The sequence below is a fragment of the Malurus melanocephalus genome, unplaced genomic scaffold (assembly GCF_030028575.1).
Source record: "Malurus melanocephalus ecotype Western Australia unplaced genomic scaffold, MMel_1.1 scaffold_4, whole genome shotgun sequence".
NCBI lineage: Eukaryota > Metazoa > Chordata > Aves > Passeriformes > Maluridae > Malurus > Malurus melanocephalus.
In genome coordinates, this window is record NW_026623236.1 from 1932427 (window position 1) to 1955014 (window position 22588).

The 22588-nt window shown below is 41.2% G+C and overlaps 1 protein-coding gene across 3 annotated transcripts in view; it reads right to left on the minus strand.

Annotated features, from left to right (window-relative positions):
• Positions 1 to 19514, minus strand: part of OGFRL1 (opioid growth factor receptor like 1) — an 82458-nt gene extending 62944 nt beyond the window's left edge. The window contains exons 1-2 of one of the 3 annotated variants that reach the window (XM_057368991.1): positions 19210 to 19514; positions 11761 to 11872 (exon numbers count right to left, since the gene is read on the minus strand). In XM_057368991.1, coding sequence (XP_057224974.1) covers positions 11761 to 11799 — 39 coding nt within the window. In that variant the 5' untranslated portion in view covers positions 11800 to 11872; positions 19210 to 19514. The remainder of the gene's footprint in view (positions 1 to 11760; positions 11873 to 19209) is intronic. The other 2 variants (XM_057368999.1, XM_057369006.1) reach the window with 2 other exon arrangements.
• Positions 19515 to 22588: the final 3074 nt, after the last annotated feature.

The following is a 22588-nucleotide window of genomic DNA, read 5'->3' on the forward strand; positions in this document are numbered from 1 at the left end:
CCAGACAGTAATTCTTCATGCCTCCTTCTATTCCCCCATCTCTTGACACTGCCACCTTGCAAGAGACAACACCTCGCCTTCCCTTTTCTAACACAGAAGCTATGTACTAGGTCATAGCCACAGCCCAGCTATCCTCAAAGCACATACTTTTTTGAGGAAAGCACAAAATGCCACTTAGGCTTACATAGCATAATTTTTCTAACTCTACACTGTTATAAATTCAGTCTGGAGGATGTGTAAACATGGCCTACTTTTCTGGTTTCTAAATGTGTACATGTATGTATTTTGGTTGCATTCAAGGTGAACGGTACCATGTTGCTTCCTAAGAGATACAAGTACAGTACCATATGACCCATTCCCATCTCCATTGTACCCTTTCAATATTTAATTCCCTTGCAAGCTAACAGGAATACCTGAGGATTTCTCTACAGAAAGAAGCAAAGAGAAAAAAATAAAAAAAAAATCAAAACTCACCACTCTCCCCACCCAGGAAAACACACCCCTTAGTGACTACTCTTCATTGATAAATTTTAAATCTGTTCACCAAATTATAATCCCTCGGATACATAATCTCTAGACCTTTTACTATTTCAAGTTTTTCTATCAGAATGTTTGGGCTGCCAAATCCAGTATTGTGGAATATATCATAAAGGCTAGTGTCTGTATGAGGCTATCAATCTGCCTGATTTAACACGGAATTAAATACAAATGAGTTCCATTTCCCAGTAGGATATACTCAGTTTAACTACTTTGGTCCAAGGCCTGTTTCAGTATTTCCWTCCAAAACCATGTCACCCTGATAGCCTATAAGCAGTCATAAACTCTGCTCACCCAGTTAAACCCTGGCACAATTTAGTTTACACCTGTAATCTGGAGTATGCTAATTTTAGATTAGCAATCCGCATGGTTTTTTTATATTACTCCTTTCCAATTCCTTGATACGAGTTATTGACATCTTCTAAACTATGTCCCATTTTAATAATTGTTAAACATCCTCCTAGCATGCTAAAAGTGAAAGATGCCATCACCACTTGTATCTAAGATCCAGCTTTTTAATCACTGACAAATCTAGAGAGTATTGTCTTTAAGCACTGCTATATAATTTTGAATTCTACCTGACCAGGAGCACCAAAATTAAATCTTTTTGTTTCCAATAAAAATCTTTCTGCCTTTCTTTGACTGTCCAGMTATCCTCCCTCCATCCATGTAATTTTCTTACTAATTTTATACACTRCTTCATTATCTGCTAATTTATATTCATGAAATAAAAGCTGACAGACATCTATTTAGGGATTTCTTATGACRGGAGGAAGGGAAATAATATTTTAAGTGCCATTTCCATCTCTATTCTCAGACAYTTTATCTTTGCTATCTCCCTTGATTGTGGATTCTTCCACAAAGTAAGATTTTTGTAAGCCATTCAAAAYGCTACACTTCTTCAGTTCATATTTCATCTTTCCCTTTGTATTGTTCAAAAGCTTTCTACCTTTTGAATTTCTTCCTTTGAGGAAAGAATATTGAATTCATCTGACTACAAACGGACTTCTATGAGCAAAGATACACACACCTGAGGTAGTTATCCTAGACTGACTTTAAAGAAAAAGGAGAGAAACAAGCAGGGTAACAGAGGACAAGTCATCCCATTCCTAAATATGCATCTAAAATAAAGAATGTAAAATTGTACTATAAAAGGGTCCCTCCTTATTTATTAATGCAAGCCTAGAACAGTCCAGCTCAGACATATTTAACTACAGCACAGCTGTAGTAATTTAGCAATATGAATGCTTATCATAGGTATTATCTACCTTTCATGAACAATTAGGATCCCCATAGAGTATTCAAATGTAATGATAACCACACTAACCCACCGTGCAACAGAAAAATCACATTTCTAGTGGGTTTCCACCTTAAGATATGGCCATATTTATTTTCAGAATGTTAATCTCTATTAGTTTCTTTCTAAAGAAGCTTACTTATTCATAAGTTCAGCATTTCTGAGGTTCTTCAYTGATTCACAGATACCTGAATTATTGATCTGTCAAACAGCTCCTATACCATCTCTAGGGCCACCTTTGCTCAGAACTGTACATCTGCAGGGTTATAGCCCTGGGTCTCGTTTAACAAGCTCTGCAGAATAGACACAGCCATTTCAAATGGGTCTGCCCTGTGTCTTTCAAGTATTTGTGAAGATGATTCTGTACACGCAAGTTTTGTCTAAGAAGAGCTGGAGGAGATTTAGCAGACAGGACATTGTGCCAACCTTGCAGAGCGTGTGAGTGTTGCTTTATATGCTTTTCCCCTCTGTTCCTAGTTGGGTCTTGCCCTTGCCCGGTAAATCTACGACTTAAGCCATTTTCTTTTCTTTCATTGCTTTCTGTGTATTACATGGAAGCTCCAGTTACTATCCAGAGTGTCTCAAGGGACATCCCTACTCATAGAAAAGACCAAAACCCCTCATAGCAGGTAGAATTTCAAGGAGATAGTAAGTAAATGTGTCTCACAKCAACTTTCTGTCATTTCATCACTGTTTAGTTGAAGCTGTCAAAAACCCCTTCRTATGTTTTGAAAATATTTCAGGATGTTGATGAGAAACATTTATAGATAGAGAATTAATCACTGCTATGATTCTCACAATCACATCAGGTATCTTAGAATGCTTTAAGGTTACATATCTTTCAACAAATCAAAACAGAGGAACTTCACCGCTCATTCTAGCTTYCACAAATTAAATTGCTGACCCACTAATAAGATCCTTGCTCTAAAGGAACAGCAGCATTTGTACTTAATACAGGAAAATTTAGTATYCAACTGCACTGATTTCTGTGCAAGAGCTTCAGATGAACACATATTCCATGTAATAATGTCATAAACTACAGGCAGAATACTAGAAACTAATTATATTAAGAAATTCTAGAACACAAGGCTGGTTTACTCTGCAAGGCATGCACATCTAGGCAATGGGTGAAAAAAACCACAAGCCATTCACACAGCTTCTTTTACCTCTTCTTCTTTCCTGATACAGGTACTTGTGTGTGCATAAATGTATGTACACACACAAATAAAAATACAAGGTGGAATATATCAGCCTTGTAGAGTGGAACTTCTTAATACAATTAGTTTCAAGCATATGCATATAAAAATTATAYATAAAGGAACATTAAGGATATACAAATTGTTATGCAAAATGATGAAAACTTTTCCGGAGGAAGTAAAATGTTTTCACCATTCCACACAGAGCAAAGCAGACAGCTTCCCCAGAAATAGCRGCACACATCAGAAATGTAGCTATCAACCCTGCAAAGTCAACACTGTAATAGGAAAATATTAATCCTATTCTCTAAATATACAGGAGGTGATGAGGGCAAGAGGAAAAAAAAAGTACTATAAACATTATTGTAAGAACATCTCCTAGCAGCTTATGGCCTTCAGCAGAGTGCACACTCTTCCCAAAGCTTTTCCTACAACAAAGTAGTTAAAAAGGCCATTGACTGATTAACCTTTYATTTCTGAGACCAAGCAAAAAGGTTTGAAAAGGATAAAAAAAGTTCAAATCTGTAATGGAGAATAACAGCATCACAGAACAACTGGATGTGGAAGTTRTTTCATGTATAGGCTGTGATGAAGACAAAAGCAAGCAGTTTAAGTTGCATCTAATGAATAAAGGTGAGACAAGGAAAGGCAAAGAGATGAGTGATATGGTGAAAGCAAAGAGACARTAGATCTCTGCACAACATCCTGGAGAGCTAAAATCAAGTTGTCCTTACACAAGAAGTTACAAAAGGAGTGAAGAAAACAGAATGGCTCAGAGCTTCTCTAGGTCAAGGCTAAAAGAGCTGCTACTGACTGAAATACACATGGATGCCCAAAGGAGATTGCAAAAAAACTGCTCTGAGCAATATCCCTCTCTTCCACTGATAGTCTTGCCTTGCTACAGGCAGAAGTTCTTGAACTAATTTTCTATGCTCTGCACTATGAAAGGAGGTATGCATTTAATCAAAGAACRTACAAGGAAAGGAGGAAGAAAACGTACTTCAGCAACACAAGACCAAGTTACAGAAAGTGTTTCCAATTTATTCACAAGAAAAATCCAAGTGCCAATAACAGGAGCYTGAATTGGAGGAAAATGCTGGCTATCCATGTAAATTAAGAGACGTATTGTTAAATAAGAGCAGCTCCGTTGACATCCACAGCTAAAAAGATGCCTCAAGCTATCATCTGGAAAAACACTATGTCACTGCATGGCACGTGGCTTCCTTCCCATATCCTTTGTTCATTTATTTGTTTCATAATAGCTATTTGAAGCTTTAGGAAAAAACCGAAACAGCCTGTATATGTCAATAGGAAAAAACGGAGTTCATGCATCTTGGTCTATAAATTATTGCTTAACGGGAAAAAAGTTATTTGCCAAATTCAACTCAATTCCCTTTAACTCAAAAGAATCATCCTTTCTAATTTGGATTTTTTTTAGTGATACAGGATTAGTTCATCCTTTATTCTGCYTCTAAACAAAACAAGCACATTGTTYAATGCCTATTTCACATATAATTAACAAAGAGAACTTCCCAAGAAACATGATGATTAAACACTCATTGTTCAAGCAAAGAGTTAAAGCATGTATCTGAACAATATACAGTTCTGAGTGCAGCTTGAGTAGGAACAGCAGCTCAGTATTGAAAGCTTTCCATTCACATCATCAACTGTTTTCTCTTCAGAACAAGTGCATATGTAGGGAGATGGATTGTGCCTTTTCCAATAGCTGCCCTCTCATTTTAAAGATGATTTCCATAAACAGCATGCACATGTAAATAGCGCTGGTTGACTTTCCTTTTTTACTTCTTCCTTCCTGGTCAACAGACACAACTTCCCAGAGTCAAAATCAAGAGACCCCTCAGACAAGAYCTGCTCTTCTCTTTCAAGCAGGGCTGGGGAGCAAAGAAAGTTTTTAAGAAAACATAATGAATTCATGAGATGGGTGAATAGGGCTTGACTTGACCTACCCAAACCTGAAAGCCAGGGCCTGAAAACAAGACCCTGCCTTCAATGGGAGACTGTGACCTCAACAAGTACCAGGTAAGACAACATACACCAATATTTAMAGTAAGACAAAGCTAGCAGCCAGCTGTTATTTCAGAYAKAAAATAAGGGCTGCTGCTCTAACACTCTTGTACYGGGTTGAATAGCCAGGTTTTGCTAGCAGGAGAGACTACGGGGGGGGCTTCTGTGAGAAGCTGCCAGAGGCAGCTTATATTCCYCATGYCCAGCAGAGCCAATGCCAASCAGTTCTGAGACAGACCTKCTGCGGGCCAAGACCAGTCTGAGAAGGCAGTAGTGCCCCCTGATAACATATTTAAGAAGGAAAAGAACTTATTGTGCAAAACTAATTTGGCTCAAAGAAGAGAGGAGTTGAGAATATGTGAGAAGAACACTATGCAATCACCAAGGTCAGTGGAGAAGGAGAGGGAGGAGGTGCTTTAGGCACTTGAGTAGAGATTTCGCTGCACCCTGYGGGASTGCAGAGATCCACCCGCAGCCCATGGAGGAGACCCTKACATGAAGAGAAGAGCCAATGCTGGAGCAGGTTTCCTGGTAGRACYTGTGACCCTACGGGGGATCCATACTGGATCATGCTGTGCCCGAAGAACCACACCCCGTGGAAGAGTTGATCCATGTTGGAGCAATTTGTGAAGACCTTTAGTCCATGGGAAGGATTTACATTGGACAAGTTCATGGAGAACTGTCTCCCATGGGAGGGATTCCACGCCTGAGCAGGGGAAAGAATCTCTTCCTGAGCACCATCAGGAATAACCTGTGATGAGCTTTTCATAACCACCATTCTCCATCTGCCTTTGCCACTGTGGGGGAAGAAGTAGAGCCWGGGAAGAAGGGAAGAGTGGGGGAAAGGTGCTTTTAACGTTTGTTCTACATTTCATTATTCTGCTCTAATTCTGAATGGTAGTAAATGCAATTAATATCCCCAAGTTGAGTGTGTTCTGCCTGTGACGGTATTTGGTGACTGATCTCTCTCTGTCCTTATTTCAGCTCATGAACCTTTTGTCTTGTTTTTTTTTTCCCCATCCAATTGTGCAAGCGAGTGACTAAGTTGGCTTTCATGGGTACCTGGCATTCAGCCAGGGTCAAACCACCATAAATTCTCCCGAAGTTTAGTSCTAGCAGTTTTTAAGAGGTAGCTGGCAGAAGAACAGGTTACGTGTCTGAAGTTGTTCTTTATGAAAAAACTCCTCATGTGCATGTAGTGTCAGTACAGGCTGAAGAAAACAGTCCCAGAATACTACTACATTTTCCAGGAGGAAACACGCTCAACTTTGAGACGGTACGTAATTCAGGAAGAAGAGTAATAGAATGGGTATTGAAAGAATTTCCTGTCAAAGTACAAATATTATCAATATGCAAATCTTCACAGGAGGTACTTAATGCTTTTGATATTAAATACTCTGCCTATGCAAGTCCTCTTCTATTGCTCAATCCACTTCAAAACTATTGCAAAGCTTTCCAGATGAGGAGATTATGTCAAGAATCCTCTGCCTAKATAGCATTTCTCAAGTGCATCCAAGTCTCCTAAATTTCATTACAAGGTCACTTAGAAAGTTCTCYTGGTTGTCAATAAAGCCAGTTTTAAGATCAGATAGGCTGCAGAAGCACTCCTCTAAGCACTTGCTATTTTTGTTAAACCACAGCTCCGTTCATTACTGTTCTACTTTATCAACAGTAACATGCACCTCTATCATTCACAAATGTAACCTGACTACTGCCAGTAATTTCCATTTTTCTTTTGCCATAAATACTCACCAAAAATTCAGCTATGTCTACATGAAGYGTATGGCCATACCTTGAACAAATACCTTGGCTCTGAACTAAATTTACACTTCTCTTAAGTCAAATGCTGTATTTGTTGAATTTTCTTTTTCAGAGGTCACTACAAGCTTTTCAGAGTTGCTAAGATCTGCAAGAAAAGGCTTTTGGAAACCTTTGCCCATTTCACCTGCTCTGTCTGCAGAGAAAAAATGATCAACCTAAAACCACAGCTTCATCAGTGTCTGTCCTAACTTCAAATCTATATACTATCCAACTAAACCACCATCTTTCAAGATATTTACAGCCAAATAAATAACTGGCTAAGAAGCTATGTCTTCTGTCTTCCCACAGTTTAATACTACACCTAGAAATGCCCATCCCTCTGCCCCTCCTCCTCTTGCTCTTCTCATTTGACTCCTGCCCACATCATCTAAATTCCACTTTGATGCCACTGGTCTTCAATCAGATTATAAATCCTTTTTGGGASACCTCATACCTTAATGGTTACAATAAGAGAGCAAGATGAAGTACGGTGCCAATCCTAACAGGACGTTTAAGCTCTACTGACATACAATATAATTTGAACCTGACGAGTATAGAAATAGTCACAGAAAGCTATTTGCAAAACACGTATTAGTCAAGTTTATAAAATACAGAATATTTTTTTGACATTGTAGATACTGTCTTACATGCCTACACAACAATAATGTTTTATAAGAACTCTGACCAGGACATTAGCTCCTTTACAAAAAAAGTCAGTCTTACGGCATCTGTATCTTACATGAAATGTAAAGGGACAGATTAATGTTTAGATTATCTCCTCTCATACTTTTATACAAACATGCATTCAAACATATTTGAGAAAAAATTATACTGACAACAAGAAAAAACAAATTAACAACAAAACTCACTTTACGAAAACGTAACTATGTAACATATGAACCAAGGAGACGCATTTCTTCTCTATGTTCTCTCAAGAAGGAATACACTAGTGCTTTCAGTATCAACTTAAATCAGTATAAACTCATGTGCTACAACCTCACTGCTCTTTTTTTTGGTATGACAGCAATCACCATTAAGTACTGTCCTAATCACATAAATTGTTCTCTATGTCTTAGGGTAATATTTTAGCAACAGGGTTCCCCCACACATATAATTAGTTGGCAGGCTGGAGTMTTGAAATTGCCTCAGTTGCCTTCTAGAAAAGTATGAATCAACTTTCTGCACTTCCTCCTTTTTTTGTTTGAAAGGGAAGGTGAAGACCACTGARCCTCAAACAGCTGAGATGCTGTGATACATCAGAGGTGAACATGGACATGTGAAATCTCCCTAAACAACCCATGATTTTTCAGGGTCGGGCCTCTTCCAGGAAAAATGCATTTTTAATGCTTTTCCCCCCACCATGGCTTCTCTTATTGGTGCATTTCCAGTTTCCGAAAGTCTTTTAAGTGATTWTTTCCCACAAGGCTTAGGATTTCACATTCTAAATAAGCCATTGCAGAGATTATAAAGATGTGAAATGATCTCGTGAAAACTTTCCAGCAGAGTCTAAAAACAAAGGCAAGCAACCCRTATAACCAAGCAGCTCTGAAAACTTATGACTGAGTTTGCAGTTAAAAATATAACTTCATTCCATTTTTGATTCTTTCTATCAGAGATTGGATGATTTCTAGACATTAAGACACAGACATCACAAGAAAGATTAAGCAGTATGTATAAAGGTTTCACCTAGTTTGTATGCCTGTGCTTAATGAAATAAAAGTTACAAACAGACAGCTATGTTTTAGGTGTCAAACATTTCTTGACGTCTGTGGCAGTTGGCAGCTGCAAACATCCGACTGAAAGCCCCATCTGCTGCTTCACAGCTTCCAGTCGAGGATGTTTACAGTCGCTCACTGTCAACAGCAATACACATTCCTTGGCTGTTTATTTTATATTATGAACATGCAGAGGCCTCCAAGCAGGTTAGTTAGGATCACTACAACTTCTGTTGCTGTGTTGCTGCCCGCAGATGTACACGGGACTGTTTTTATAGTATTTACCAATGAAATTAAGTACAACTTCCAGAGGAATGCTTGCAAACAGCCAGGCATATTTTCTATTCAAGCATTACATTTCTAAAATTATGTTGCCTATTTTACAGCCAGTAAGAATTAAATAAAGATGTACAAAAAGAGCAACTTGCTTCCGCTGTTGTATTTGTTTTTGTTCTCCAAGTGACTTGAGCAATTCTGTCATACAAAAACTGCATGACTACCAGCCATGAGGTTCACTTATCAGTACAGCAACTAAAGATAGTAACTGGCACAAAAATAGAACCAAACCCTTCCAAAGGGTATTTCACTACAGTGTCTGGGATGGCTTCCTTCCCCACAGAAAAGTGGGTGCAAGGAAATTATATGATATTAGAAGTTAGCTTATGCAATATTTGCTTCTAAATAAAACCATGGAAAAAACCCCACCACCCAGCCCACAGGGCACTGTGGGGAAGAGGGAGGAAGTTGTATAGCAAGCTCTGCAAAGGTTTCAATAAAGTTCAGACCTGCTACAAGATTTCTACAAATGATCTGAGCTAACCAGTTGCTGTWACACTTCATGTAGAGTTAGCAGAATGGCATTTCTCACCAAATGAAAAAGCCAAAAAGATTTGGCATAACAACGTCTCAGTTGTACAGKTCTGCTGTTTGTTTTTCATTCTATCTCCCATTTCCTTATTAAGTTAATGATGGGGAAAATTAAAGATTAATCACTCAACTATTTTTCTGAAGTCATATGAAACCGCAGCAGGCAAGCAGAGCGATTATATCACTCTAATTAGAAGGTGTTTTTCCTTGAAACTTTCTTACCCCCAAATGAAATTACCACACTGTAAACYGAGTAGGTTATGAAAAGACTGTAGCTGGAATGCAGAAGCCTGTGGCATATTTACTCAAACTGATAAGTGTGAAGAATCTCTATAAATCACTTTCAAAACTCAGGGTTATATTTTCTATGCTAAGGTTAAGAAAATTAATCTTTCAGGCAGCAGGTGAAAACAAGCAGAATTATGCTGGGGCCTTTCCCTTTATTCAATATCAACTTTGAGCTACTAAAGCTTCCTAGGGAATCACATATTCTCAATGGGTCAAGTCACTACGGAAACAAAGCAAACTTTATCAGTGCTGCACAACTCTACATTCCAGGAATTCCTAGCACTTGGCATCTATATACCACATCAGAGCCACAGCAWCCACTCACCCTCTCCTTAGGAGAGYTACCATGACAAGTTATGAAACTCTCAGTAAGATCCCCAACTTTMCACAAAGTTGGCAATACAAGGAGGTACTGGCCATTCCTCTGTGAGGTCTACTGAAGAACACGACAGTAAGAAAATATATTTACTATAACAATACTTCAGAAAAAAAGAAAAAGAGAGTTCCTCTTTTGGCAAGTTCCATCTTATTTATCACAAGCCAGCTAAGAAAAACACTTAAATCATACTTAAATTTTACAACAACATGTATAGTTAGCAACCAAAGAAAAGCCAATAAAAATACCCTCAAATGCAAAACACTAATTGCAGAATGAAAGTATTTCACCTTAATTACACCAGTCAGACACTAAAATTATCATTTCGTTTGTAAATATAGTAGCCTAATATCTACAACATAAAGGAGAAAAACATAGGGAGCCTATAAAATGGAATTAATTAGATGAAGGAYGTTTTATCAGCAACAATAGGAAACTTGACTCCACGTATGGCTACCTTTCAATTTTAAAAACACCGACAGATTATATCTCTATGAAAGTCAAAACAAGGTCAGTCTAAACTGTGAGGCACTTTATCAYACAGTATGGACTGCTATGTAAGAGAAGACAATGAGTTGTCTTTACCACTCTGATATTTAATTTTTAAAGTATTCTTACAGAGGTGTTTAGTAAGAAAGTGTCCAAGATGCAAACAGCAATCAACAGGGCTTGATACATGCTGATCTTGATAAGGTGAAACATACCTGAACAAACACAGGCAAGAAAAAAGAACAACATTCTAACTTTTCAATGTCTCTATGAATTTACAGTTGCCATCCCAGAAGGACAAAGGGGCAAACTGGTAGCACTTAAGCCCTGTTCAATGAAAAAAACCAACCTTTCCACTGCTTTTCTCTCATTCCCCTGAAATTTCTAAGACGGATGAATGGATTATTAGTGACAAAGAAACAACTACAAAAACAAACAAAGTAAGTAACTAAACCAAAACTTGCTAATTGCTCCTAGAATTCAAAAACATGGCCTCTACCTTTTCTGTTAACTTCCATATAGATGAGGTGATAGGGTAACTCAGACAGAAAAATTAGTTTTTAATTTTATCTGATTAACATTGGAATATCAACAGATAAAAATGCAAATGAAAAGCTACACAGAATTAAAAACTTAGCTCGTGACAATTATTTTCTAAGTTGCTTTATAGTTTACATTYTCAAATTCGCTTGTCAAAAACTCTAACATCATCATTAAATATGGGAAAATAYTATTCCTCCTCTTCCTGTCACTGACAGGCCAGGAAGATTAAGCACACATTACTTATATGAACTCAAGTTCACAGCTGTTACRGTACAGCATGAGTATCTCCAACTGTTGCAGATGAATCCAATTCTCCCAAATGCATTTGAACTCTAAAATGCCTGAAGCAGCAGGCTCCCCCTGCGCTAAGCAGGCAGTTGCAGACAAGTAGTTGAAATTACACACTGAAAGAGACACAAAATACCCAAACATTTGGGAATGAGATGTCAAAACTAYTGGTAAAATCATGAACATGTAGTGCCTAGTTTTCTTGAGCCTCTTCCCAAAACTCTCTCCTTGACATCTAATCATTAARGATCTTAAACAGCTTTTAATCCATTCAAGTGAATGAATACTAGAATGCATCTCACTAGTAATATATCTGGAGAAAAAAGCCCAAGAACTTACTTCTTGGATATCAGCTGATCCTACTTCAGTCCCCTTCATAAGAGATACCCACACCTCCGGGGAGAATTACATTCTTCATCAGCCAAAGACTGCTCCTCAGATTTCCAAGAATCTGTATCACATACATGAACAGAARTTATTGTAATTCCAGAAGTTCAGCAGTTCAGATCACATAGTTCTAATTATTAGGACTGTCTGCAAGAAGTCARATATCTTTTAACAACCATTATTACAACTGTGTCTTTTTCTGGTAYAGTCATTTAAAACTCAGAATGTGTTTAAAGTGATGCATTACTCCTGAATGCAGCTGTCTCTCAATTAGTGTACATAAAGGTTAACTGCCAAGGTAGCATAAGTATTCAGAAACTATAMTGAAGAATTTAAATTTCCCACCAGAGGTAGGCATGACTTCTCATTTATTATATTAAGAAACGTGCAKATTACACAACCAAAACCAAGCACACAATCAATCTCAGATTTAACACTACTTCAGAAAAGCAAAATCCCCAGGGCTTTAAGATTGAGAAGAATTTATTCATGCATTTATTCTAGAGGAAAAAGGACCTACAGAACCCCATAAAGACAGATGAACGAAGAGATACACAAGACAGAGCTACAATATTAGGCAAAACCCAAAGAAATAGACATTGAGCACMGAAAATACACAACAAGGAGAATGAAAGGAAACCAACCTAAAGYAGAGGGAGAATACACACATGACCATTCTRAAATCTAAGTTACAAGCACATAGCAAAAGCAGAAGTAGTGCAGGATGTAAAACTTACTAACKGAGATGCATATACTCAAAGCATATTATTTACCAATTTGCACCCCTGACACCTTTTGAAAGCACTTGAACCCATTCTGTACGTGCCRCATGAAACAAAGATGCCTTTGATAAACACATCTCCACCAACCAACTGCAGCAACAAGTGAAGGGTAAAGAGAAGCATGAGCACTATTTATACACTGCTATGGCTTCAGTGAACAGTACAGTGTTRTTTACTCCTCTCCATTTCAATGTCATGAGAGAACCGTTGTGAAGCCCGCGAACCTTAAGTACAGGCCAGAAAGGAAGATGCAACAGATTCAACTGTCCTTTGGTATCAGCCRGCAGAAGTGGGCGACACCCAAGTGGTTCAAGGCATTTCTCCCTGTCAGCAGAGCCAAGTGCCATGCCAGCTGCTGTTCCATGAGTAGAGCAGAGTCCAGCCTGAAGCTGTGCATAACTATGCATTGCTGTGTCACTTCCCAATGCAGAACCTTTAAGTTCATGGCTTCCSATTTCAGATAAATACAAAGACCATATACTGGGTATATGACACAAGAATAAAGAGCATAGATTGGACAAAAACACAGTCCCCAATGGTGATAACTTCTCACAGTTTTATGGAAAAAGCATTGTCCAAGAGAGCATAACATAACAGATCCCAAGCTTAGCAAAGAACATTTACTTAGATTTGACAGCATGAACAAACTACCGACAGCACACAACTCATTCAGCTGCATTGTCCATTTTCAAAGGGAAGGCAAAATACAGCTGCAGTGATAACCCTCTGGCACAGGGGTCACACTACAGGCATGGCACATACCTGGGATTCCTGCATGCAGGAGAAGACATATGTTGGGCTGACCAGAACCATGTTCAAACACAAAATTCTGCCCCAACGTCCTCCCAGAATTTCTAGAACACTTTGGTCCTGTATTTTGCAAATAGTCTCCTAGCTCACATTTCTTATGTCCTGTATTCAGGACATGTAATTTGTGCTGAAGTCACATCCCCRGGGAACTATTTTATATTCTACTGTACTCCTGAGAAAAGCAGGGACTTCAATTCTGATCCTTGTGTTGGTCCAGTGACTCACACCTCATATGCTACTAGTTTACCCTCATTTCCGATTTCAGGGCCAGGTAGTCAATGCAGGAATCAGTTCTGCTTGCCTATACGTAGGACACTGCAGCCATCCCAAATCTCCTGCACATACAGGGAAGGCCATTTTTTACTTCACATCAATCATTCCCTCATTCAGAGCTCAAACACACAACTGGGACATAAAGACTCTCAAAATAATTAGCACAATCATGGTGTTTGTCCATCATCTCCAGTAGATCAAAACAAATAAAGCCTATGGCCACAACACTATTTTAATTTAATGTGCTCCACAGTGAAATGGACAAGCCCCAGATCTTGCAGACGAGTCCACAAAGCTTCAGCTTACACATTCTTACCTATGAGTTTGTGCGAAGCATTGAGTACTCTCATCCCAAAAGTACTTGAATATTACCAGAAATTAGTTCTAGATGAAAGAGAGCTTCTGAGCATTAYGTGAAGCAAAACATCCACTAAAAGTGTGCAGAAAGCAACTTTGTTAAGAACACCATATTCTAAAGCAATTTAGATAATGCTTGTTTATTCATAGCACAACACAAGTAAAACGTAACTGCAAYATTTGAGGAACAAAACTAGAGTTTGTGGGCAGCAAATGCACTAACCTTTGCACACATACACACTGGGGTAATGCACCTACTCTAAGTCCCATTCTTCATTTATTTCCAACAGCCTCCCTTTTCTTGGGTGTGACCAGGCTTACGAAATGAGGGAACAGAATGAGGCTGAACATCAGCAGTTAAACACTTGCCTGTTCCCACAGTTTGAAATTAAACACTCTGACCTATCAGATAAAATGCTGACATCATCCTGTCAGGGCTATGAACCTGAATCATGTTAATGTTAACCTGTATCCTCATCACCGTGAAAAGGTCTTTCCTCCCAACTTTCCAGAAGCAGAAGCTACAAGAGACTAACATGTACATGATAAAAAAAGACACCCACCAAGTTAAAAGAGAGGCACAATTCAGTCCTACAAAGCATGGAGAAAGCATTAGACTTACCCGTGAAGCAAGAGGAGGGAGAGTTTACCAGCATAAATGCCCTAGCCAAGACACTGTGGAAGCTCCAAAGTGTTCAAAAAACTGCCAAAGAAAGCGCACACTAGAAAGTTCTGCAAGAGGAGAAGGCAGAGTGAGCCCCTCCAGAACAGCTAAAACAGAGCTGCATGTGAGAAATGACAGGTTGGAGGAGAGCACAAAGTGAGAAGAAACCTCTACCTTTAACTTCAGGCAGACTTCTTCCTCAGCTACACTCTAAAGTTTTCAGTATATGTCATGAAGATTTACTCTAAATGCTGCCCCCACACAGCCTTCCACAGATGCAAACAGATTGTGTAACTGCATTTTACTCCTGATAGCAGAAATAACTGCCCAGAGATTACAGAATAGGAACAGAAAAAAAGAAACAGGACAYGTATAAAACTGTTTTCTATTAAAAAAACCCACTTTTCTGATATGGTCAATAGTGAAGAAAATTCCTGATGGATAAATATASATTTTGTAGTCAGATAAAAATTAGAGCTCTTGACAGTTCCAAGAACAGTTCTAAGTTCTCAGTTGCTTAGACTCATAGAAAGTTCATWATGAACTTGCTGCAAAAGCTTTCATTTAGAACATATGTCACTTAGGAAAAACATGGAGCCAAGACCTGACTTTGTTTTTCAAACGTTTTAACAACCAGTCCCCTTGGGATTATGTCAGGCATGTCACACTAGGATGGTTTGGACTCACCTTGACCGGCGAGTATGTTAAAATGCAACTAAACCTGTCTACATTTGCACTCCAAATCATGCTTCTAAAGTTTCAAATGATTACAGAGGAAAACYGTCTGTGGATCTAACACTCATCAAGACCACATTATCACGTGTTTTATTCAACATGAAGTGTGACAGGCAGAAGCAGTCTTACAGAACAAAGTAAAACTTACTTTCTACACACCTGAATTTAAAAGAGAAGGGGAAGCTTTTTTGCACAAAAATCTATTTGCTGTGGTAGGTTTTTACTGTAAAAGCTATATTGATACAGCATAAGTTTTTGRTGCGAAGGATTACATTATGCAAATGGTTGAGTTAATAAACCAGAGCTGAGAGTGAGTTCTTGTTCCTTARTTTATGGCCCAGTGCTACATTCCTGTCACACAACGCCATAATCTTCAGAGAATTACTTCACATTATCCTCCTCAGAGTAATCTAGGAATGCAGATACAAAGAACATCAACCATCACCTTCCTAAGACTTTCCCTCTTAATCCTCAAGGGTTTGGGTGCCTGATAAAGTTTTAGATATTACAAAAACTTTAAACATCCGTCCTTGGCTGCTAYTACCCTCCAAGCACACGGCTTCCTGCCAGCGGGCACTTGTACCATCACTGAAGCCTTCSTAACATTGACTGAACCAATACTGCACGCCCAAACCACCACGTGGTTCTCAAATTCCCTGCTCACCCTGTCACTCCTCACTGCTGAAATACAAGAACGAGCAGCTTCCAGACCTGTCCTTTATCTCAGCAATGAAATAGGAGTTTGGGAATAGACCAGCTGCACTGAAAACCTTCTTGTACAATACAAACACTAGGAAAAGAAGAGTTCAGGTTTAAATCCCTCTGTAGGCCTACCTGAGCCACAACCCAAAACTTGGCTTTCACTGTCCACCTGAATGCCTATGTCTATGTGGTGATGCCCTCCATGCTTTGACCAGTGCTTTCAACAGGAGAGTATTCAGGAGCTTCTGACACTCAGGAGAGGCACCACACTCAAATTACGCCCCTAAACCAGTAAGATGAACACTTTGGAAAAKGGGACCCTGCTCAGGCATCTCATTCTAGGACAGTGTTTGCAACTGCAAGTAACAAATGGATTGACACYTTCACCTAGCTAGACCCAAGACTTAAGCCTCTAAAAAAGCTAAGCTGCCAAGCAGATATCTCTCTACATGTCCTGCTGGTCCCTGAGGCCCTGATTGCTGTCCTTGGAAGTGACAGGGGACACCTTGCACAGCCTTTTCCTCCAAGTCACTCAGACAAAGCGGGTGCCAACTCTGGGCTACGGGCATCAGGGCAGCTGCAGGTCAGGCATCTGCACACACCAGCCCTTAAGCTACCCTGGATGTTTTGTTCCTCCTTCTGTCAGCTGTACAGAAAGTACAGACATCCTCTTGGCATACTTATCTTCACTCAGATTTCTAAAGAATCAGTGAAATGAATCACATGTGGCTCTTGTATTTATTCTACTAAAATAAGCAAAACTCAACCACAGGATCAACATTTAGCATTCARAGCACTCACGTGCTGGTGGACTCAGMCCTGATGAAAATACTTGCTCCTCCCTCCCTGGGCTTTAACAGSTCCTAACCCTACACAGTGTCAGGGCAGCTACCTGGCTGCAAATGCCCCTTGAACATCACATCTGACTTCCCAGCTAGCGAAGGGGATTCCAGTACAAAAGCAGCATTGAGAAAACAGCTTAGAAAWCTACAACAGCAATGCCAGGTCTCTAACTTTTTAAGTAGATTTAAAASATGATAACTAAGAATAAGAGATATTAATTAATTTTCAATGGTAACAGCAAAGCGCCAATAATCTATTAGGAATCACTGACAATGCATTTAACATTTAGTATTTTCCCTCATTTCTCACAAGGCAAGAGACAGACTTATAAATTCATTATATGACACAAGAGGTCTCAACACACAAAAACTATTACCAATTAAATGAACCTCACCAGGAAATCTTTTCAGAAAGTGAACCCAGTAGAAATTAATCTTTACCCAGATCTTTTGACAGTGAGCTSATAAGTAATGCTTCCATTCTTGGTATCTGTATGAGTTTGAATTACAACAAAGCTATGGGCAACAGCCATAAAAAAGTAACATGCCTTTTAACATGGGTATATTAAGTTCGACTTCAAGAGCCAAGTTTTTTTGAGGGAGAGGGGAGTTATCTTCTGCAATCATTTTACACTCAGCCTTCTCCATTCAAACAACTGGCACATAGAAAAGCTTAAAACATAAAAAGCAAAGTGACCTATTGTGTTTTTAGTCAAAGTAGATACAGAAGTAACCTTCAAGGTTACCTTGCCCCATGTGCGGCCTCAGGAAGGAAAAAACCACAGTTTCAGCAAAGGAATTTCTTGCCTGGCTGGAGGCCACACCCGCCACAACAACTGATGGCAGGAAAACATTTGGATTCACGACTCTATCTGTGCACCCAGCCGGAGGCAAAGCAAAACTTTCTCATTTTCAGAGAAGAAAAGAAACTCTTGCTCAATAAGTAGCAATTATGCTGCAGAATTTATATGCTGAGCACGGCTGAATGTACGAGCACCAGATCAGTCAACCATAGCTTTAGTGCTTTGAGTATGATTAACAGAATGAACTTTCAAAGGTCAATTAAATGTCAACACATTTTAAAGAGATATTCTTCTAAAGCTGAGGCGACATGTAACAGTACCTTCCAGAGCTGCTGTGCACTTTCACCTTAAAATTTTACCCATATTATACTTACACGTGCAGATATAAAGATGATAACTAATTAACCTTTGATAGAAAATAATGGCTATTTACACTCCTGGTTTTCTGTCACTAAGCTGTCTTTATAACTTGTGTCTAAMAAGTACAYAGAGACACTTGCCCCACAACTTCARCTGTTGAGGGTGTGAGCAAAGTGAGAAGCAAACGAGCAAGAAGAGTTTGAAAGTCTAATAACTCACTAAATGAAAATGAGAAGAGGCTTTTGATATGCAATTGAGCTGCCTCGATGTAAATGTGGAGGAGGATGGGGGGGGACTGCAACCGAATTAATTATGAGCGCATTAATCATGACTTTAGGCAGCCAGTGATTTATCTTTTCACTTCTAAACACTTCTGCAAATTCAAACTTCAACTAACTAGCTCAGGACATTTTAAAACAAACGCTGAAAAGCTGAACGCTCAGTACGATTCATTAAAGTCATCCCTCAAACCGGATGCTCAAATCATTAGTTTAAAAGTTAAAAAAAAAAAAGTCTCCATTTCAGTATAAACTAAAAGGATCAAAATCCCAACCAAGGCCTCATAACAGTAACATAATCATTTTGACATGAGCAATACTTATTCAAGACCAGAGCTAAAGAATAATTTGAGAGTTGAGAAAAACCAGCGGAGAGCCGCACTCTGTGCAGACGCCAGAAGAAAAYGGGCTGGAGAGCTTTACTTCCACAGCGGCAGCGGTCCCGGCACCTCTCCACAGGTAGGTTTGTAACTCCACGCAATTTTAGAAAGAGGTTTTTAGGAGGTTCCCGCGCCGGCACCGACAGTTTCGAGAGGTTTTGGGCCAGGTGCCGCGGGCAGCCCACGGTGACGACTCTCCTCAGATAGGGGCCAGGGCGGACAAYCCCTTCCAAGTTCCTATAAAGTTTCCAGACGCGCGGGCTGCCGGACCCCCACCGGTTCCGCGGGSCCCGCCGCGCACGGCCGCCCCGTCCCGCCGCACCTGCGGCCCCGGCCGGAGCCCCGGGAGCTGCGGGCGGAGGGGGCAGCGCGGCCCGGCCCCGCAGGTGCCCCGGGACCCCCGCCCGCTCCTTACCTGGCCGGGTCCCGCCCAACTTTCCCACTCCGGGCGAAACTTGCGGCAGGCAGCGGGCCCACTCCCGACGTCCACCTCCAGTGCAGTCTAGTCCACCCAGTCCTGTCCCGCTCCGTTCCGTCCCAGCCCCCCGCCAGCCCGGCCACAGGGGCGGGGAAAGGGGGCGGAGAGAAGCGAGCCCGCCCCGCGCCGGGCATTGTACGCCCCCGGAGCGCCCTTCCCAGCGGTTGAGRCGGCGTAGGCTCCTCCTTGCCTCGCCATGTTCTTTGTTTCTCCGGCTTTTCCCGGCCGTTGCCGGTGACGCCGCGGCCGCCCCGGCGGGGTCTGAGGAGCGGAGCGGAGCGGGGCCGCCCCGGCCGCAGGTGACCGAGCGGCCGCCCCCGGCCGAGCGCCGCCCCCCCGCCGGAGGGGATCCCGGCCCGCTCCGCCAATGGGCGCGGGGCAGGGGGCGCCCCGGCCAATGAGGCGCCGGGATGCGCGGAGAGCCCCGCGCTGAGCCAATGGGGCGCGGCCGGCGGGCGGGCCCGCCTCCTCCGCGCGGGGCTGGCCGGGCTCGGTGAGGGCTGCGCGTCCCTGCGGGCCCCGATGGCTCCTCCTGCGGGCACCTGGGCCTGCAGGGCCCGTCCTGCCTCGCCTGCCTGCCCACAGACTTGCTCGGGGACGCGGGAAGGGTAAAACTGGAAAAAGACTTGCGAAGAAGCAGAGTGACGTCCCCGCTGGGGGTCCGGAGAGGAGTCGGTAGAGATCGACGGCCTCCTTTGACTCGCCCTAACGTCAGTTTCGGATTGTAGGGAACGCCAAGTTCGTTATGTACCGAAGGAGTGAGCAGAGGAAGTAATAATGATAACTCAGAGGTGAAAACCGCCGCCCTGGGGTCTCACTGTCTGTCCCRTGACTGTCATGGAATTATCACGATTTGACAACACCCAGTCTGACCGTCCAGCCGGCGCTGCCACTGTAACCCTAAACCGCATCACCCAGCGGCACATACACACACTTCTTGCGGTGACTCCCTGGAGAGCRGCAGCTATTCCAATGCCTGACCACCCTAACAGTGGAAAATCTTTTTCTGATATCTAATCTGAATCTCCTCTKTCTCACCTTAAGGCCTCTTCCTCRAGKCTTCTCACTATGTTATGCTCAAGTATGCACCACTTGGTCCTACCCTATAAGTCACACTTACATGTGTGACCTCAACACTGGGTATGTTTATCGTTTATTCTCAAAATACGTACTTTTGATGCTTGAACTTCTGTCATTATTCCAGTCCTCAAGTTCACACAGGCAAATCCTGATCTTTTTTCTGGCTGTACCTCCSAGCCACACCATCAGGAAATGTCAGTGGTACATTCCGTAATTTAGTGGATTGGATGGACCTGTTACACYTTAGACAGGTGTGATGCCTGATTCTTCCAGAACTTCTTTCTGTGAGGGAGCATTCCCTCTGTGGCATCTCCTTTCAGCCAACTTCTTACCCATGGTGCCACATCTCACYAACCCCTATAATAGCTTTCTGTGAAGTCACGTACCAAACGCTGACTGAGGTCTAATCATGCCGAATCTCCGGCCTGCTCCTTATTCAGGAACCCTCTGCTCACAGAGGGTACTGGGTTTGCTTCACAAAATATACCTTTGGCAAAGTCCTGTTGCATTTTATCCCACTTTCCGCTTACTTGCACCTATTTAATTGTATTCTGACATGTTTGCTCTCAATYGTTAGTGACTAATGGCAACAGACAAGTGGTCTGATTTTGAATGCTGGCAGTAAAAGCAYACTGGTGGGTACCCCATGTGGGCTTCCTCCTGGGAAAACATCTGACTCTTGCCCTTTGATGACGATTGTTACGGTAGGACCCCCATGCCACAGGTGTAACAGTAATAGAGGCTAATTCCTGCTTGTGTGCATACACTGTGGCTTGTGGCCATGGAAGACTCATCAATATTRTGATTAACAAAAATAGATTTGGCTAACTTGGATTTTTCCGCCATACATGGCATGAGCATCCTTTTTTCTCAGCCTTTAGTCTTGAGAGCTGAATATCAGTGTGTAAGCACCCTTCCTGTGCATCTCAAAACAGCGTCTGGGCTTAGATTTTTTTTCTCTATTTCTGTTTCTCAGTTAAGATTTGACCTACTGAGCTGATTTGGTACTTTTCTCGTGTCTGCCCATTTTAGCACAGAGGTTCAGGCATTGTTGTTTACAAGGCTTGTATTTCCATCACAGCCAGGCATGACTTCAGGGACAGCTTGGCCATGCCATTGTGGTACAAATGTCTCACCAAGGATAAATCTGTCCCCAACAACCCAGAGCTCAAATTGGACAAGATGTAAGGGATGCTGRAGGACCAATGACATCTAGTATTTATACTGGAATAGTTACCTAAGGATTAAACCAGGRCAAACAAGCGGAGCAGGGCAAAAATTTTGGAATCACATATATCCACACTGCACAGATCCCTCTGCAAATGCCCTGCTTCACAATATGTGGGTGAAGRAAGACACACAGCAAATACATAGTGATTTGCATTGCTTTTATGATCTGCCACTGATTGGCCCAAGGTAATGGACCATGTTCCTCATAAACTGTTTCAAATATGAGAAAAACTTTTCCTAAACTGCTTTTACAGGGGAAGAGGGTTGTGTYAGTGTCATGTCTCACTTCTGCCGTGGTAAGGGCAGGCATGGGCACTGCTGCTTGGCTGACATCTGGTAACTCCATCAGAGCTGAGCTCTCAYCAGGCTTTAACACCCAGATGGAGCAATCAGAAGGCTGGGTTAGCCCAATCTTGCTGGCTTTGAAGATCTGAACATTACTGGTTAACACTTGAAGTAGATTGGTTAACATATAAAATTYAGTCATATATTTAAGATGCGCAGACATATATTTAATACCTTTTTTCAGTCACRGTTTATTATTGTAATATCTGTGAGTGAAAGCTATTAGACTACCAAATGAAATGTTAGAAAAAAAATGTGTCTACTTTGTTAGGGGCATGTCTCTTGCAATGATAAGTCAATGGGGCTGTTGTAGTGATTAATGGAGAAGCCATTCAGAGTTCTCAGGGTGGAGGGGTTGGGGTTTTTTAATTACCAAGATAACTTCCTCATCAGAGCCATTGCTCAAAGAAAAAACAACTGTTTTACTCACTTTCACTGCCATAGTGAGATGAAAAAGTGGTGATGTATTCTCCCCAGAGGTCATCATAGATACAAATAAGGTTGTCAATCTAATATATTCACACAGACTGGTGGACAAAGCCCRGGGTTTATTGTACTGTAAGAGAAATTGAACAGAAGGGAAGGAGGAGATTAAACAAGGCATTTGGAAAGAAGAGGTACCTACCCTACACGGTATCTGATTTGCAGTGAAGCTGCTGGA